The 18,467-nt window shown below is 52.3% G+C and overlaps 8 protein-coding genes across 8 annotated transcripts; 3 read left to right on the top strand and 5 right to left on the bottom strand.

The window, feature by feature from the left end:
• Window positions 1–206: 206 nt before the first annotated feature.
• Window positions 207–1,276, top strand: MRS44_009857 (mitochondrial 54S ribosomal protein mL57; the record flags this gene model as incomplete). Its single annotated transcript, XM_046281308.2, has 3 exons — window positions 207–792; window positions 854–1,083; window positions 1,130–1,276. The coding sequence occupies 3 exons, from the start codon at window positions 207–209 to the stop codon at window positions 1,274–1,276; spliced, it is 963 nt and encodes a 320-aa protein (XP_046131708.2).
• A 194-nt stretch (window positions 1,277–1,470) lies between these two features.
• MRS44_009858 (uncharacterized protein) lies at window positions 1,471–2,532 on the bottom strand (the record flags this gene model as incomplete). The annotated part of the gene is made up of 1 exon (XM_046270032.2): window positions 1,471–2,532. One exon carries the CDS (start codon window positions 2,530–2,532, stop codon window positions 1,471–1,473), a length of 1,062 nt encoding a protein of 353 aa, XP_046131707.2.
• Window positions 2,533–3,747: 1,215 nt separating this feature from the next.
• Window positions 3,748–4,896, bottom strand: MRS44_009859 (uncharacterized protein; the record flags this gene model as incomplete). The annotated part of the gene is made up of 1 exon (XM_046283720.2): window positions 3,748–4,896. The coding sequence occupies one exon, from the start codon at window positions 4,894–4,896 to the stop codon at window positions 3,748–3,750; it is 1,149 nt and encodes a 382-aa protein (XP_046131706.1).
• Window positions 4,897–5,396: 500 nt separating this feature from the next.
• Window positions 5,397–6,011, bottom strand: MRS44_009860 (uncharacterized protein; the record flags this gene model as incomplete). Its single annotated transcript, XM_046273932.2, has 1 exon — window positions 5,397–6,011. One exon carries the CDS (start codon window positions 6,009–6,011, stop codon window positions 5,397–5,399), a length of 615 nt encoding a protein of 204 aa, XP_046131705.2.
• A 1,204-nt stretch (window positions 6,012–7,215) lies between these two features.
• MRS44_009861 (uncharacterized protein) lies at window positions 7,216–8,013 on the top strand (the record flags this gene model as incomplete). The annotated part of the gene is made up of 3 exons (XM_046276572.2): window positions 7,216–7,290; window positions 7,342–7,954; window positions 8,006–8,013. The coding sequence occupies 3 exons, from the start codon at window positions 7,216–7,218 to the stop codon at window positions 8,011–8,013; spliced, it is 696 nt and encodes a 231-aa protein (XP_046131704.1).
• Window positions 8,014–8,907: 894 nt separating this feature from the next.
• On the bottom strand, window positions 8,908–10,714 carry MRS44_009862 (uncharacterized protein; the record flags this gene model as incomplete). The annotated part of the gene is made up of 3 exons (XM_046270031.2): window positions 8,908–9,339; window positions 9,395–10,371; window positions 10,423–10,714. The coding sequence occupies 3 exons, from the start codon at window positions 10,712–10,714 to the stop codon at window positions 8,908–8,910; spliced, it is 1,701 nt and encodes a 566-aa protein (XP_046131703.2).
• Window positions 10,715–12,035: 1,321 nt separating this feature from the next.
• MRS44_009863 (uncharacterized protein) lies at window positions 12,036–13,925 on the bottom strand (the record flags this gene model as incomplete). The annotated part of the gene is made up of 2 exons (XM_065620324.1): window positions 12,036–13,371; window positions 13,432–13,925. The coding sequence occupies 2 exons, from the start codon at window positions 13,923–13,925 to the stop codon at window positions 12,036–12,038; spliced, it is 1,830 nt and encodes a 609-aa protein (XP_065476097.1).
• Window positions 13,926–16,583: 2,658 nt separating this feature from the next.
• MRS44_009864 (uncharacterized protein) lies at window positions 16,584–18,103 on the top strand (the record flags this gene model as incomplete). The annotated part of the gene is made up of 4 exons (XM_046270028.2): window positions 16,584–16,622; window positions 16,692–16,820; window positions 16,877–17,971; window positions 18,023–18,103. The coding sequence occupies 4 exons, from the start codon at window positions 16,584–16,586 to the stop codon at window positions 18,101–18,103; spliced, it is 1,344 nt and encodes a 447-aa protein (XP_046131701.1).
• Window positions 18,104–18,467: the final 364 nt, after the last annotated feature.

Consider the following 18,467-nt stretch of genomic DNA (forward strand, 5'->3'; position numbering starts at 1 on the left):
TGGAGAAGTGCGGGCCATGGTAGATAGAAACACCAACTCGAGGAAGGAGAGACTGCATCAATGGAGGAACTGGAAGGTGGAAGGGTGGGTTGTTACAACAACTCATCAACACGCACATCATCAATTAGTAGGAAGTTAATATCCAATTTGAATACATGGACCTCATCAGAAGAACAAAAAATATTCATCATCCAAGTGAAGCCAAAATGCCATCATCACCAGCCATTTTTGGTGTTGAAGACTCCTGGCCCAACGGAGCCAAGCCGGAGTGGGGCCGCCGAACACGGAAGTTAGCGGCCCCAACACGTGACCTTGAGAAAATGTTCGCCATGAGCTTCAAGCATGGCAAACCTCGAATCCAGCGCATATCCGACCAAGTCCCCCCAATTCCCACCCCCGCCATGGCCCTCCAACCCTGCCGCTCCGGCCTTGCGCGGAGCAGACAAGCCGCCCGCTTCCTCATGCCCTGCCTTCGCACCTACGCCACCGACTCGACGACCACAACCCCAGAATCGTTCAAGACGCCCGCCGCCGGAGCACAGAAGCCAGTCCCGAGATGGAGCCAGACGCCCATCGGGATGAAGGCACCCGTGCAGCTCGACTTTGCAAAGAACCCCCACAACAAGGTCTGGACCGTCAACAATGACCCCAGGAAGCTGGACGAGGTGTACGAGCGCCTGCTGGGACAGGGCGGTAGCAAGCTTCTGCCCGAGGAGCTCAAGTGGCTCGCCGTCACGCACAAGAGTTTCGACCAGGGAAGGAGAGGGTTCAACGACCGATTGGCACTGCTGGGTAGGCATATACTTTGCAATTGAGGCGGGGAGAGACCAATTGGCATGCTGACGCCCGTTAGGCCGAATGACCTTGATCATGGAGACCACCAAGTCGATTGTGGCCAAGGACCCTATCCCCGGGTCGATTGTTCCCGACGAGTTCGAGCGCACACCGTTTAAGCATCCTCAGCTACAGTCGCTAGACAACTTGACCATGGAGGGACCGAGGGATGTTGCCGGCAAGGACAAGCTGTACCACCTGGCGGCCCAGGTGGGATTGATTGACGTTGTGCGGTGGAAGCCTCGATTGGTAGGTGGACAAGTCTGTATAAACTGTACCCGGCTAACAACTCCAGGTGCGAAAACTCAAGGCCTCAGGTCTCGAGGTGGTGCTCAACGGAGCCATCATGGCCATCATTGGGGCCATCACGCTACAGCACGGGGCCGTGGTGGCGTCACAGGTTGTCAGGGAGCGGATATTGGCCAGGTTGCCAAAGGATTGAAGAAGGGCGTTGAAGCGGGACTAATCTGTATCATATATCTGTACTGTACCATTTGGGGAAATAGGCCTGGGAGCTGTACAAAGCGTGACGACCGTCTCGACTGAACAAGACTTGTAAAAGAAATGATTGATGCATTAACGTGATATATCGTTCTATGGTTGTATCGTGTATCCTGTGGGTTAAGGTTTGCCTTGTCATTGCAACAAAGGCGTCTCTTCATCAGCAGGTTCAGAATTCTCCTCGGAAGCCTCCTCGTGATCGTGAATGAGCTTCTCCCGATAAATCCAACCAATGCAAGTTCCCGCACCAGGACCAACCAAGACGGTCGTGACAGCCGTAGTCAAGGGAACCCTCCATCCAACTTCGACGAGCATCCAGTACAGAACAGTCCAAAAGATGAACTGGGTGTCCACCTCGATAAACACAATGGTCGACTTTGTCATCTCCTTGCGGTCATCGGGAAGGGTGAGGCTCCAGATGACGAGGATGTGAGCCAGGATGGAGCAGATGACGGGGAGGGCGTAGACAAAGATTAGCGAGAGTCGGCTTGACGCGAGATGAATGGTTGTGGGGTCGGCTCTCTTGACGAGGTTGACGATCTTGCGGGTGGCCTGGCGGATGAGGGATACGTAGATGGGGAAGAAGAGCCAGATGCCGATAGAGACCGGGGATGTGAAGAAGAACATGAACAAGGACGGCAGAAAGTACCCAAGGGCGACGCTGACGGGAATAGCCACGAGCTCACTGTCAGGAAGATGCCGACTCGTGACATCGCGAGATTCCCCATCCTCATCTCGTCTCTCCTGCTCAGCAATGACCTTCCTCGCGCGATGCAAAAACGCCGGAATAATAACAAGCTCCCAAACAACAGCACCACCCACAAGATCAAAAACAAGCCACGGACCCGTAGGATACGCAATAAGCACATTCGGCGCATTACATATCCTCGCCGCCTCAACAGAGCTGACGGTCAACAAGCCGCCCACAAACGCGAGCACGACGGCCATGACGGCCGAGCTGCGGACCGAGTGCATCGCGGCGCGGAAGAAGCTAACGACGTAGCACAGAGGGGTCCCGATTCCTGGGATGCGGCTTAAGCCTGGGAGACGCGCGCGAGAGTGGCATTGCGACCAGAGGAGAGCGGCGTTGACGTCGGAGTGGATGAAGAGGGCGATTATTGTTGCTAGGGCGAGGAGGATTGGGGGGATGATGAGGTAGCGATAGGAGAAGTGGTGGATGGGTGCTTTCCAAGGCATGATGCTGAGTTTGTTTGCTTTACATGTGTCTAGGAAGATTTCGTATCTCGATGAGAAGAATGAAGAGGTGAAGTGAGAGGGAGACAGTGTTTGTGAGACGAGGGTGTCATGTGGTGAGGTTGAAAGTGGTTCCCGTGATATTATCGGAGCCGCCTGGGTGCCCAATTAGGAATGAAGCCAACGGCACGCGCTCATGACAGGGGATTGGCAAAGAATTGGAAAAGACGCATTTGGAGGATTTGCAAATTTCTGTTCCATTCTGATGTTTGTCTATTTCTTTGACTTGATATTTATCCATGATACGAGGTGAGAATAGTATCTCGCCTTGCATCAAATATGGTGCCCGCATGTATGGTATGTCTTGTCTTGCTTTGGGCTCCAGCGTACAAGATCGACACCACTATCTTTCACAATGGAAATATTTAGCCGTTTAATCAAGCTGAATCACCAATACTTCTATCGCTGTTATGATGTTTATGGTACCTTGCCCATATCCGTAGAGTGGCAGCCCAAGTTCAGCCCCTGCAAACAAACCCTTACCCAGCAGTTACCAACACTCGCATCAAAGATACTATCAAATGCTTAAATCATGATGCTAGAAAAAAAGCCATCCTAATGATTTACCACACTCGTCTCATCAATGCCGTTGTGTTTCTTTGAATTGAAATTCGTCCAAGGTGCCATGAGATGAGTTTGGCGTGTTGCGTTCCGCAGTAAATAGGGCGGTCGACAGTATCCGTATCCCCAAGAAGCCAAACTTCTCTCTTCCATACTTGAATTGATATCATACCATCTTCTTTAAATAATTGATATAGTAAACTGTCCACATCCGCCAGATGACAGCCTCAAAGCAGCTCCGTCATGCAAGCAAGCCCTTCGTCAAACTTGATCAACGGTCGCATCAAACATTCTCCAAACCCATGTTGATAGACGATATATTTCTCATTTGATCTTCCTTACTCTCCCCTCCACCGTCAAAACAAAAAGATCCAGCGTCGCCTCGTCCCTAGCCCTCAGCCCATCCTCCATCCTCCATCCTCCAAATAGAAAACCCTTCCTCATCAGTATCCCACTCTTCTCCCTCCTCCTCCATCTGCTTAACAAAATCCTAATATTCCTCCTCCCACTCTCTCCACTCCATCCACTCGCAGGTGCAGCACATGTACAGCAGGCGCTTATTCTTCTCCTGCGAGATATTAGATCTTGAATGCCAGATCAAGCCTTCTTTCCATGCAACTTTTGCTTCATTTTCCGAATCACCTGAGTGCCCTTCTTTAGCACAAAGGTAGCGTACTCCCCATGACCCTCCATCTCTCTCGATGCCCGTTTCTTGATGTTCATGTACTCGACACGATCCTCTTCTCGCTCCCCAATTGGAATAATAATCCCAGCATACCGAAAGAGAATGACGTTGAGAATCATTCTACACATGCGTCCGTTGCCATCCTGGAACGGGTGAATCTCGACAAACTTGAGCGAGTACTTGGCAGAGAGTGAGAATGGATCTAGTGAAGCCTGAGCTTCACCCTCCTCGATATCCTTCTTCAACTCGGCGCACATTTCTCTCATCTTTTCAGGAATGAACTTGGGAACCACAAACATGGTGTTTCCCGCTCCCACGGCGACACTGCGGTAGCGTCCAGCGTACTCCTCGGAAGGAACTTCGGGATGCTCAGGGTCAATGATAGAGACACCCTTACAGAGGATGGCGTGGGTTTCCTTGATGAGGTCCTCTGTCATGTCTTCTTTCTTCACCACGAACCGGTCGATGATGTGTTGAAAGGCTCTCATATGCTGGACAATCTCTCGACGCCCTCGAAGAACAAACTGGCGTGATTGGTCTCGAAGAGTTTTGTCGCGATCAAAGACATCCAGAAGCTTAGACTCGTATTCTGGATCTCGCTCATCAATCTCTGGAACTGGTTCTCCTCGCAAAACCTTGCGACAAAGGTGAAGAGTGACATCCAGACCCAGCCCAGCTCCCTCAATTCTGTTGCTACCAAAAATTGCGTGAATGATGGCCTCATGGATCTCGTTCAGTAGGGTTTCTTGCTGCTGCTGTGTCCGCTGTGATCCTCTGAGGGAACCCAAATAACGAGTCGCTTTCTCGAAGAGGGCTTTGGGGTCTTGGTCGCTGGCATACGTGCGGTAGCTAGAATCGGCGCGGATGGTGAGAGAAAGCTCCTCTGGCTTGGTTGCTTGCATAGCGGGCCAGTTTTGTCGAATAGAATCCCTGAGATCAGAGAGCATCTTGGATCGTTTAACTGCGCTGGATGCTTCGGATGGAGAGGAGGAGGATTGGGATACGTTTGTATCAACGTTGAAAAGATTGCCGATGCCCTTTCTCTTGTGAGGAGTAGACATGGTGAAGGTTTGTGTTTTGAAAAGAAGAAGAGGATCTTTTGGCTTTCTTGACGAAAGATAAAAGGCGAATCTCGGCGGCGGCGTTGTAAGGAGGAGAAACTTTGAATCGATGGCTTCTCAAGAGTTTATTTTTAGAGTAATATGCAGGTATATTCCAAAGGAGCTTGTTTGGAGTTTCTCTGTGCTTTTTAGGTATAAAACCAGTCAAAGAAACTCTAGGCAACACCTAACAAACACCGAGTTAACTCAGGCTTCTTGGAAATTTTCGGCTACCCTAGGCGGCGATAGCCTAGTAATTGGCAGTAGAGAGAGTGTGTGAAAAGGTTTGCGACGATATTCGGGCCCAGCCACGTGGTGTGCAAGTTCTCAAACGAAATATACTTGGTGATGGAAGCGTTGTTGGTCTGTCTCTCTTCCCCCATAGTCTCAGTCGTGATGTGAAGCCTGAGATCACGAAGTGCCGGACTCACAACCAACTTGAAGGCTTCTAAAGAACCAACTCATGGCCCGTGACGATCGCCCAAGTTGCGGATGGTCAGGCTGGAGAGTTGAAAGGGAGGCCCGTTTATGGTTGGCGGCAGCTTCTCCTCAGGATAGAAGACAGAATACGCCAGGTCCCCAATTGCTTCTACGATTCTCTCGTTCTCTTTGGACCAGTTGCCTGCTAAGGATTGGAGTATCTTGACGAGAATCTCAAATCGATCATCATTGGATTCATCAACGTCGCCTTCTTCAACTTCTGCACAGTCCTCGTGGAATCTGAGGTGTAGACTTTCAAGACTTCGAAAGCAGGACAAGAACGGGAAGCAATTGACGAAATCTTCTGGCAGCTCCCGAATATTACGCATTCGATATTCAAAGTCGGGGCCGAGCCAGGTATCGACGGTGACATCTTGGATGTGAACGTGGAGTTTTGGGTCGGCCAGGGATCTAAAGCTGGCTGGACTGTCGCCATAAGCTTCCAAGCGGATGGAGCTAAACGCGCTGGGAGTAGTCAGAGAGTTCAAGTGACGGTTGACGAGTCGCGTCTGAAGGAGAGTGTGTTGGGGTAAGAGGGACAAAACATGGTTCAGAAGCTCAGGAGGGAGGGCACTGAGATGAGGAATAGAGGGCATCCTGATGAGCAACAAGCGGAATTGACGGTGAATAGTTGGCAGTCACCTTGGTTGTCGTTTACTCGGGCAAGCTTGTTGGTTGAAGGTAACAAGAAGCCACAAACCATCCTTGTCCCCAAGTTTGTCTAGCTCCAATACAGGGTAGGCGACTATCCCGCAGTACACCACATCAAGATAAAGTCTTAATAGAGCACGTTTGGGACCTCTTCCTGGTACTCTAGAGTAAAAGCCTGTTCTACAGTCACTAAACAGCCGTGAATAGCTGGCCTGCAGAAGGGTATGCTGTGTATCTAATGCACGTTGAGTTTGGATTAACACGCCGCAGCCCCCGGAGATCATCCTCGTTAAGACGGTGCAATGATGTTCTACCAATGGCTCTAGACTATCTTTCTGCTATTGCTCTTAGTGAGCGTTGACCTATCGCCTTGATCTCGATCTTGGGGTGTAGAAGAAGCATAAGATAATGTAAAGAAGAGTCTAAAATTAGGATATCTCTTTAATAGTTTTAGTGTGATTATTTACAGGTTTATGAAGGCAGGCAGGTAGACCTATCATTCGCCGTTCTAGTGTCACATTTAGTCCTTAACCTCCGGAACGAGTTATCTGCCCCTAGGGGAGGGGAAGTTGATCTTTATCCAGTCTTTTTTTTATATGTATGCCTCTAGACAGCCAAGACAGTCTCTGCTCGCTTTGCCATTACGAATATGAAACAGCAACTCAGCCAAGTGTCTCATCTCAGCTCAAGAAACATTCAATCCCTTCACCGCTTACAAACCTCCATCGCCATCTTAACGTTACCAGAAGATTCAACATGGCCTCTGCTCAACTCAACCTCGAGTCCGGCCCCGCCACGGCCGTGCCGAGGCCCCAAAACTCCCCACCCGGCGAAAGATGACCCTTTAGAGCCGGCGCTACGAAGCGGAGACACCTTCGGGGCTGCATGCCGAGAAGAGACGGCTACGCCCGCGTGTGTGACGTCAGCTTTCTACAAGACTGCTCAATGGTTTGTCATGACCGGGTGAAAGAGTTGTCCCGATTCCTGCAAGGATACGAGAAAAAAGTTTATGAAGCGGTGGAGGATATGCAGGTGGTTATATAAAAGGTGTGGCAGTCCGTAGATCAACAGTATCATCAACATCCAAAACTCTTCTTTCATCTCAATTCATTACATCTACACAAAAGCTACAAGCTCAATCTCATCAAAATGGCTCCCAAGGTTCTCGTCGTTCTCACCTCCCGCGATAAGATGGACAATGGCAATCCCACTGGCTGGTATCTGGTAAGTTTCACCCCGCTTTATACGTCACACAAAAAGCTCACACCTCTTTAGCCCGAGTTTGCCCATCCCTACTATGACCTCGTCGGCGAGGACGAGTCCAACCCCAAGGCTGAGATTGTCGTCGCTTCTCCCGCCGGTGGCAAGTCTCCCCTCGATGAGGTGTCCATCAAGATGTTTGAGAACGACCCCGAGTCTGTCAAGTTCCTCAACGAGAAGAAGTCTCTCTGGGAGAACACGCGGCCTCTGAGCGAGTTCCTCGGCAAGGCTTCCGAGTTCGACGCTGTCTTCTACCCTGGTGGTCACGGCCCCATGTTTGACCTCGTCAAGGATGAGACCTCGATCAAGCTCATCGAGGAGTTCTACAAGGCCGGCAAGCCCGTTTCCGCCGTCTGCCACGGCCCCATCGTCTTTGTCAACGTCACCATCGACGGAAAGCCTCTCCTGCAGGGCCGTGAGGTCGCTGGCTTCAGCAACTCCGAGGAGGACGCTGTGCAGCTGAGCAGCGCCATGCCTGCTCTCCTCGAGGACGAGATCAAGCGCGTCGGTGGAAACTACGTCAAGGGCGAGGACTGGGGTGAGAAGCTTGCTGTTGACGGACTGGTCATTACTGGACAGAACCCTGCTTCCGCCCATGCTGTTGGCAAGGCTCTTGCCAAGGCCATTGGTGAGTGAAATTGCATGTATGCTTGAGAACGAGTTGCTAACATGTTGACAGGCATTTAAGATGTCGAGATCCTTATGAGAAATGAGCTGCACAGATTAGCATGTTAATGAATAAAATAAAGATGAATACCCGTCTTATAACCTTCTTTCGCTCCATGCCATTTTGTCAACCCATTAGAATGAGTACCTTGTAGGCTCTCAATAGTCTCCTTCCATGTGCCACCGTAGTTTGGACCCATGCGGCGATATCCTTGTCAACCACCAGCTTGAAGACTGTGTAGACCTCGTGGCTTGTTCGACTGCCGAGACAAGAGCCACAGCGGAACTCGTCGCCGGATCTCGTATCAATGAGTTACATCGAACCTGTTGATCACTTCGGAGCCCCCGAGGACAATTCCAAATCAACAATTGTACTCGCAATTTCTGATAATGCATACGTGGAAGCCCTCAGGGACGTCAAGATGGCCCAATAGCCTAGAGGTTTTGTCCGCGGAACGCGCGGAGGTAGCAGGAGAGATGGAGCCAAGGCGATTAACTAGTGGAAATTGAAGTACCGCGGGAGGCGCGCACTACAGGCGTAGGTGACACCGAAGTACCGAGAGTTTATTCATTAGCAGTTGGATATGGCCTTCAACAAGTTCAAACCTCGGTGGTATAAAGGCACATGGAAATATTGTGTAAGTGGATTCATTGCCTCCCCTGGCTGCGCGCTTATTTAGGAAACCGGCTCGGTAGATGGCGTGGTGCCGGCATATAGAAGCCGACTAGAAGCTTGTGGGGAATTACCTGGTTCGAGAGTGACGTAGGTCAGACTCAACTCGAGTTTGCATACTCTTTTACATGAACATGCATGGAAGGATCTTACAGAGCAATGAGCTATCATAATGAGTTGTGACAGCTGAGTGAAAGCAGCATGATCAGAACAACCTTCTATCAATTATAGCATGTGAATACCTAGGCTGACAAGACATACTTCTCAATCACAGGATAAATCTCCTCATACAACCTACACCGCTCATCTAAAACCGTCTCATCAACAACCGTAGCCCCCGCTAACCCGCCCTCACCCCCCAAGCTCACAACATCATACGGCGCATACTTGGACCCGACACCCGGCCATCCTGGTCCAGCTGCTGGGTTCCTGATGAACTGGCCAGCTACGCCGCGGAGGTACTTCGCAAACGTGTACAGTTGAGGAGTAAAGGGTATTCCACCCGCTTCGCCTTCAAAGGTAGGGGTGCTGAAGAGGAGAGCCACGTCTGAGCCGTGGAACTTTCCCATCCACGAGTATTTCTCGCCAAAGAGGGTTGTTATGGATGTGTTGAAGTAGAAGCGCCATGTCGGGTTGTTGATCGAGGCTGAGATGTTGGCTAGGATCCCCTGAGGCTGTCATGTCTGTTAGAACCAACTGTCTAGGGAGAAGTTGGTGGGGGGCACTTACACACTGCCAGAAGAAGTCCGTATATATAGCCGCAGCAATATCAAAATCATTCTTCAACTTTGGATCTGCTTCGTATACTTTGAGGATCGCCTCCTGCTGCTTCTTAGTGACCAACGGTTCAGCGAGATACGCATCCAGAAACGTCTTCATGGTGATGTTCCGGTTCACCAGAGCCCGTCCCTCCTCAGCAATCGTGCCCATCAATACCGGGACCTTGGCATTCTTTCCTTCTCGCCATCTCTCAGCTCGTCCGCTAGGAAGAGTAACGTTATCAGTCACTGGAAGAAACGCCACCTGCGCTGTGCTCATGGCTTTGACGAGGTCCTTCTCCGGGATATCTCGCATACACTGCAGCTGATCCTCTGTGTCATTGCATCCGACCACACCGGCCAGAGAGTCCCAATTGGTCGTGTCGTCTGGATTAGCTGTGCTTCCAAGGAGTCCAACTGACATTTGTCCAGAAAACATCATTGCGCCGCGGAAAGGAGGCGGCGACTTGGAACCACAGGCGTTGACTTGAATATCGACCGACATGGAACCAGCTGACTCGCCCCAGATAGTTACCTTTCTTGGATCGCCTCCAAAGGCACGAGCATTGGCCTGAACCCATTCGATAGCGAGCTGCTGATCGTACAAGCCGAGGTTGGTGTCTTCAGTCGGTACATCAGGGGAATTGGGAAACCCAAAGACTGACGTTCCATCAGTCAAACTTGTCCAGTAGAGATCAACCCTAAACTCACCATTCGTGCGATAGTTGAAGGCAAATGCAACAATGTCTTCGTACCCAGCGAATCCACTTAGGTCAATTTGACCGTTCCCCTGCTGCCAGCCACCTCCGTGGATGAACAGCACAACAGGACGACCCTCAGGCGGCTGAGGGCTCATTGGCGCAAATGCGTTTATAAAGAGACAATCTTCACTTTCTTCAGAACCAGTGCCGAAAAAGTCCTTGAGAATGTCCAACCCGGGAGTGAGTTCTGTCACCTGTTCAGATTCCATCTTTACTTAAAACACAGTGGTTTGCTCACCATTGTCAACAAACAACTGCGGACACGAAGGTCCAAACTCGGAAGCATTCAACGGTTCCGTCCAAGGCTCAGGTTTCTTGGGTCGACTGAACCGCTCTGGCTTGGCGGCATAGGGAATGCCCAGGAACTTGTTGACGGGGGCAATCGCTGCTGGAAGAGTGGTGGTCTGACCGACGACAGGTCCTGAGTCGAGAGCAGCTGTAGGGAGAGAATTGGATGTGTAAGTCGGCTCTCTCTTGGCGCCGACCAAGACTGGGAGTACAAGTGGTGTTAGGGTTGTAAGAGGCTTCATAGTGCTGGAGTTGGTTTAACCGCCCTGCTTCTCTATTCATTCCCTTGTGGGAGCTCATCACTTATATACTTTCACGCTACAAGTACAATAGTCTTATAATTTCAATTCCCAATTACATAGCCCCGCCGTCAAGAGCCGGAGGACTCTCAGAACACGCAAGTGATTCAGCCCTGCCCTGGCTAAGCAACCGCCATCCGCCTTGCTGTCTTGAAGCCGTCTCGGAAAATTGCAACGCTCTTACTGGCCGATTCATCTTTGCCAGTGGCTTTGCACGAAATAATAACCAGGCATGACGTGGCTGTTTTCATTTCATTGCCCGTATCCCTCGCTTCCCAGGCAGACTCAAACGGCCAAGCCAGATACGACGAATGCGAGCAACGCGGTACAACGACATTTGGTGGAGAATCCCCCAGAGAACCAATCTGCGGGATTCGATCTGCATGCTACGTAAGAAGCCCAACCAGAGTCAATGTGGCTTGAGTGAATGCAAGGCCGAATGCATGGCGATCCCTCAGTGTGGAGAGACACACTTCACCTCAGACAAGCTGAACCAACCGCGTCGATATAGCAGTTCCCCTAGCCGTTGATCATGGCAATAGTCAACGCGAGATCATCCACGTCGGCAACAAGAAATGTCATGGAATATCATGTTGGATAACAAAGCTCAGAAACAGCTCGCTACAATATCGCCATGAGGCCTCCCTGCCGAGACAAAGCATCAACCTTGTTGATTAACCTCCTCTGCGACTGTCTTGTTCCAGCCAGGCAGCCCAGCCAGAAACAGTCAGCCATCGTGTAGCATCCAAGACCATCAAAAAGTAGCCCGAGACTGCAAAGACAAGACAAGACAAGACAAAGCAGCTCCCCAAGTCAAAACTCATTGGTTTTTGCATCCACATCCAAATCAAATGGAAAACCCATCAACACTCTCCTGGATACATCTCCACAACACTCCTTGTCTCTTCCATGTTATCAATCAACCAGTAACGCCCTATTACCTATACACCAGGACAACCAGATAATACCCAAAGAAAAGTGTCAGTAAGACAGTCAGTTATAGTCAACCCCGTCGCAACCCCCAGCTCATCGTTCGTTTCCATCCATCCAGGGGAAACCATTGTAAAGGAACGCGCATTCTCCGCCTCTTGCGGGACTGTTTGGTATCAAATCATCCACCCATGTTCGCCAGTCGCCTGTTCTTTTGCCCTCGAATTCACATCCCAGAAGCTCCAGGCTTGTTTGCGATCCCCTTGTGTTTTTGTTTTTCCGTTTCCATCATCACAACTCCACCATCTGCGAGCTTTTCCGCCAGAATGCGGCTTCAGCCCATCTTGACATCGCCATTATACTCAGGCTCAGTCTTGGGCAACACGGGCTTCTCTTCATCCTGCTTCTGCCTTCGCTTGCCCATGCGATCCAGCCACTGTTCGGCGCTGACAATGGTACCATCGACAACACCGCTCACTTGAGTCACCATGTCCAGACCCTCCTTGGCCAGGACAAGAACCTTCTGCGCACTCTCAGTAAGGGCCGAGTCGCTGGCTCGTTCTCCATTCTGAGAGCCGTTGTCCGACTGGGTAGCGACACGGAACCGTTGGGGCAGGCTGGTCAGATGACGGCGCACAAGAATTCGTGCGTTTTCGGGCAGAGCACCACCTGCATATTTTGACACAGTCAGGATCGCATCCTGAAGAGTCTTCAAGACGTCGCCCTTAAGAGTAGAGATACGGGCGGCGAGCGCGCTTCGAGATTGTTGCTGTGAGTTGTCAGGCGCTTCATTGTTGGCCTCACCCTGCAAGAGCTGCTTCTCTGATCCATTCTGCTGTGCGGCAGATGGGTTGTTTGCCTGTTCGTACTGCTCGAGAGTGGTCTTCAGGGCGCTGATTACACGAGCGATGTGACCGTTCGCCCACCGGAGCCATTGCAGACAGTACTTCAAACTGCGAAGACTCTCCTCACTCATGGCGACGCTCAACCCCGACGTCGACATGATCAGCCGAGACTGCCAAGCGCCACTGGACCGCGAGGTTGGTCGCGATGAGCTTTGAGTATCAGCTGTTTCCGTGTAGGCAGGGGATCGCAGCTCATCATAAGCCGGGAGGGTATCAATGGTACTTGTTGTTGACATGCGACGAGAGCTCGCCCTGGTAGGGGGCGAGAAGGCCTCTTGTTGTGTTCCAGCGTCGGCTGGAAGCTGCTGAAGGCCAGCGATCTGCTTCATGCCTTCGCCCTCAAGGCGTTTGTTGCTGACTGGTTCACCCTCGTTGTCCACCTTTCGTCGCTTCTTGCTGTTACCGGCCTCCAGATCTGATGCCGAGCTATTCTGCCTCCGACCGGCACCCAAAAACCATCGTACACCTCCCTCGACACCTGTCACTCTACCAACAGAGCCGACAGTGTTGGCGATAGGCGTCAGGTAGCCTTCGACGTATTCAGCTCCTGATCGGAAACGTGGAGAAAAGTTCTTGGCGCCTCCGTACGCCGAGGTGGCGCCCTCAATGGTGCTCGCCAACAGGGGATGTGTCGTTGTAAGAAGGGATAATAACGGTTCCGGCTGTGGGGACTGCGGTTGAGTTCGATTCGACGACTGGAAACCGTGAGAGGTCGGCGGGCTCACAGGAAGCGACGTGTTTCTGTGAGGGGTGATGATATGAAGTCTATGACAATTATCAGTCGATCAAGATCCACGCATCGCGCATCGCATGCATGAGGAACACAAACCCGCTCTCAAATCGCCGAGAGCCTCGGCGGCTAATCGCACGTCAGGGTCATCGAGACTGACGCTGCTTGACCTCGCATCAAGGAGCCGATCAGGGGATGGAGCGCTGACGACGCTGTTACTGCTCGCATCGAGATCCATTCGAGTCGGGCTATCCATAGTTTGAGGCCCCAGCGGGGCCAGGGGATGGTATGAGTGAATGGGATTCAACGGAGGCCAATGGTTCTTGGGAGGGTCGAGGGCCATTTCGCTAGTCAGCGAACTAAGCGACGGCAGCTTGATATCGTTGTCGGCCTCGAGATGTGACAGTGGTGGTAGCTCAGTGTTGGGAACATCGGGGAGCTTTATCGCATGAGCGGAATTGGAATAAGCTGGAGGGGAAAATCCCATGAGAGAAGGCGGCGGTCGAGCAGGCGGTGGCCCGAGGAGGGCTTCGCGAGAGGAGGAGGTCTCGCGATCGCTCGTTGGGGCAAGCATGTGATTGCGCTCCATGGCGGCGCTGGGCGTCGGTGATAAGACGGCTACGTCAATCGGACATCGGGACTGGATACGAATAACAGAGCGGCCACGGGCCGTATACGCAAGCGTGAGGTCGTCGAAACGAAGGAGATAAAAAGATTCGGCGATTCGGTTCTCTTATGGTGGAGAGGGAAAGAAGCGGAGGAGAAAATGGTTGGGGGAAAAGGAATATGGGAAGGGCGCCTCGTGTGGTGGATGAGGTGACGGCAACAGGAAGGGGAAGGAGCGATCGTGGGGGAGAGAGACAGAGAGAGAAGCAGAAAACGTCAGGCGCCCACGGGTCGCTCCAGCTGCAGGGACCGGCTGAGAACAGGCGCGCGAGACGGCGGCGCGAACCCACTAAAAACCGGGCCGGGCTTGAAGGCTTCAGAGGCTTTGCTGCGTGAAGTGGGATGGGATGGGATGCCCGTGACTTTTCGCAGTGGGTTTTGCTTGCAAGTTCAGTGGGGAAGAAGCCTCGCTAGAACCTGGAAGCCTGTGAGACGGTCAATAAAGGATGGACGGGAACCTGTGTCGGTCTCAGTCAGCAGGTACCGCAGGGGTAGACGACCAGGTTATCGGGGCGACAACACTCGCTCCGCAGACGATGTTTGAGGCAGGATGATCTCTCAGGAAGCAGGGCAAGGGCAGTGGGAATATTAACGTTCCTGACCATCACAAGATTTAACTCGCATTCTTCTCTCCTGGCGCGAAATACTGGGGCTGTACCTGAAGAGGAGGACCTGGGCGGGTCTCCCACCTCGAGCACGTGTCAAAGCCCGGGGCAATGATGATGATGGCGGCGTTGGAGCGGGAAATCATTTGCGGTTTGGATCACATGCAAAGATTAAATCTGCGTCGCAGTACGTGCCAGCCGGGTAAACGTTGGTAGGCCGCCCACCCGAGTCATGCTAGAGTCGCTAACAGGGTCAACTTGCCGAATCTTGTCTCCTTGGACGCCGTTGCAACTCAACTTGCTGATGTACGCAACACTCGTTATCCCGCGGAGGATCATATCCTCGTTCAATCAATGCGCTAGAGTTCATTAGGTATCCTGCCACCAATCCTGTCGCAATGCCAGTCGAGCAACTCTGCTTGCTCATGGCTTGCTCATCTCGGGCTGAGCTCTGTCCGTCTTGACGCTGTCACCATCCACGTCCAATCCCCTCGAGAATCACACAAACCAGTCGGCATTCGGCCCGCTTGGCAAGTCGCGACCTTGTGCCTGGTGCCCCCTCAGCCAAGATACATGTACCCGGGCTGCCGGTCTTTTCTCTTGGGGGTGGAGGGCTCACATCGTCAAAGTCCGACTACACCACACCAAACACATGTGAGGCATCTGACATGTGCCAACGGTGGCAACTTACAGGTCGTGGCCGCAACACACCTCGCTGTCGCAATAGGAAATTTCGTGACATGGCAATTAATCAACGTGCAAACTCTGGTTCCCTCCAGCCGAGGCCGAAGCTCTACACCATCACGGACTTCAGTTCTGGACAGCTGTTGGAGTAAGCTTCTTGTTTAGGTTTAGTGGGGTCGAAGCTGATGCCGAGGAGATGGTATCGCCATCCATTGTTTGGCGAGCAGAGTGCCCGATACGGAGTGCAACATGCGAGATGTCGGCTGGCCCCGGTCGATGCCATGGGGGCATCTTTCACGATACAATGTGCTCATTCCAGCGGTCGACGCTCGCTCACCGAGAGATCCATTCCCCAACAAAAGGATTCCAATGGCGAGCTAAAGGTCGTGTGCCTTTACCACATGAACGGGCGCCACCCAGAGGCTAGGGGGTTGATGAAAGTTTGCAGCCCATGTCGACACTTCGGATCGCATCCCGGTATCGTGTTCGAGGTCAGCTATAAGCTGGCTTGATAATGCCCTCTCTGGATGCCAATCGGCAGATGTCCAGATGATCCATGAAGCTCAACAACTCCCATCACATGATAAATTGTGTTCTGTTGAACTGAAAATGTCCGGTTCCTCTGACACCGCCCAAGCAACGAGAAAAGTAAATACTCGGGCAGTTCTTATGGAACCACAATGTCTCCTTCTCCGCACCACGAAATCGCAGCTTCATCAACGGCTCCACGGCTGGTATGACAGAATGCCACCCGGTTGCGGGCTAGATGATGGTCTGCACTGTCTAGAGGGTGCGTTATAGAGAAGAAAGAAAAGAAAAGGTCTGGTAGCTCTGCAAGTTTTTTTTTCTACAGTCCCGCAAGCAGCTTCATCACGTGACTGTATGGATCAAGCTACCCCACCACATCCGACATTTTACCGACCTCATCCACGCCAACACCCTGTCCGTCAACGCTCGGCCAGGCTGCTCCCAAAAGATGCCAGCGAACCTCTGGCTTGAAACTGACCAATACCATATTGCGCTGCGGACAATCATGACTGCCTGCGCTCTTGTATAACCCCCTAATTCTTCTATTCCATTCTCTCTTTTCTCGTGCTTCGCCCTCTGTATCGTCGTCCCAAGTTCTAGATCCTCCCGCTCGAGCTGTTCATCCTCGCGCTTCTCCTGTCGCATCCCCAATTGACGACGATATAACGACCTCCTTTCTACCCCTCCGACCTGCGACCTCGAGTTGACTTGTTTCTCCTCCACCATAACGACCTCTACTGCTCCTCCTCCATAAGCCCTTCATCATGGCGTCCGCATTATTCTTCCTCGATCTCAAGGGCAAGGTGCGTCCAGCTTATCCCCTGCCGCCGCCGTAACCATCGCCGACGAGACGCTGATCTGGCCTTGCGCAGACCCTTCTCGCCCGCAACTACAGAGGTGACATCCCCATGTCGGCCGTCGAAAAGTTCCCCGTCCTCCTATCAGAAGCCGAGGAGGACTCGTCCGCCGTCCCGCCATGCTTCTCCCACGAGGGCATCAACGTGCGTCATCCCCTGAAGCTACAGCTGTAGCTTCGCTGACCAGCTCCCCAATGCAGTACCTCTACATCCGCCACAACAACCTCTACCTCCTCGCCCTCACAAAACGAAACACGAACGCCGCCGAGATCCTCCTATTCCTCCACAAGGTTGTCGAGGTCTTTACCGAGTACTTCAAGGCTCTAGAAGAAGAGTCGATCCGCGACAACTTTGTCATCATCTACGAGCTCCTCGACGAGATGATGGACTTTGGCTACCCCCAGACCACAGAGTCCAAGATCCTCCAAGAGTACATCACCCAAGAGTCCCACAAGCTCGAGATCCAGGCCCGCCCGCCCATCGCCGTCACAAACGCCGTGTCATGGCGTTCCGAGGGCATCCGCTACCGCAAGAACGAGGTCTTCCTCGACGTTGTCGAGTCCCTCAACCTTCTCGTTTCCGCAAACGGCAACGTGCTCCGTTCCGAGATTCTTGGCGCCATCAAGATGAAGTGCTACCTGAGTGGTATGCCCGAGCTACGTCTGGGCCTCAACGACAAGGTCATGTTTGAAACAACGGGTCGGGCCACCCGCGGCAAGGCTATCGAGATGGAGGACGTCAAGTTCCACCAGTGTGTGCGTCTGTCACGTTTCGAGAATGACCGAACCATCTCCTTCATCCCTCCAGACGGCGAATTCGAGCTCATGTCCTACCGCCTCAACACGCAGGTTAAGCCCCTGATCTGGGTGGAGTGTGTGGTCGAGTCTCACTCGGGTTCCCGTATCGAGTACATGCTCAAGGCTCGCGCCCAGTTCAAGCGCCGCAGTACCGCCAACAACGTCGAGATTGTCGTCCCCGTCCCTGACGACGCCGATAGCCCCCGTTTCCGCACCAACATTGGATCCGTTCACTATGCGCCCGAGCAGAGCGCCATTGTCTGGAAGATCAAGCAGTTCGGTGGTGGCAAGGAGTTCCTCATGCGCGCTGAGCTGGGCCTGCCAAGCGTGAGGGGTGATGACGAGCAGGGAGGTGGCATGATGGGTGGTTTCGGTGGAAGCATGGGTGGCGTTGGAGTCGGCAAGGGTGCAAAGCGACCTATCCAGGTCAAGTTTGAGATTCCTTACTTCACCACCAGTGGAATCCAAGTGCGGTATCTCAAGATTACCGAGCCCAAGGTACGTAACGTAACACTCGTATATATGCATGGATCATACTAACTGTTGCAGTTGCAATACCCCTCTCTCCCATGGGTGCGATACATCACCCAATCTGGAGATATTGCCGTGCGACTTCCCGATGCCGTCTGATTTCAGTCTTGAACGGCAGAGACAAACCATTTATTTACACATAAACAACCTATCCATCCAACCGAGCCGTGCCTCTCAAGCATGCCCATCTCAACGTCACCGACATGTTTATGCGATTGCTCAAGGCCTGCATCGAAAGCGCAAGGACCCTTTGTCCAAGGTGACCAAAGGTGCATCGAGATGAAGGAGATGGACAACTGAAGGGAGCTAGCTGCAAGAGCTGAGTAGGAAAGGGGACGGGTCCATTTTATACCGAAAACTCAGCGAGAGGAATGAATAATAGAAACCACAAGATCGATCTTCACACCGTCGTCAATCTGATGCCAATGATGGCCGAAATAACCACGTAACGTATTCAAAGTTC

The sequence above is a fragment of the Fusarium solani genome (assembly GCF_023522795.1).
Source record: "Fusarium solani strain SB1 chromosome Unknown bctg00000006, whole genome shotgun sequence".
NCBI classification, from domain to species: domain Eukaryota; kingdom Fungi; phylum Ascomycota; class Sordariomycetes; order Hypocreales; family Nectriaceae; genus Fusarium; species Fusarium solani.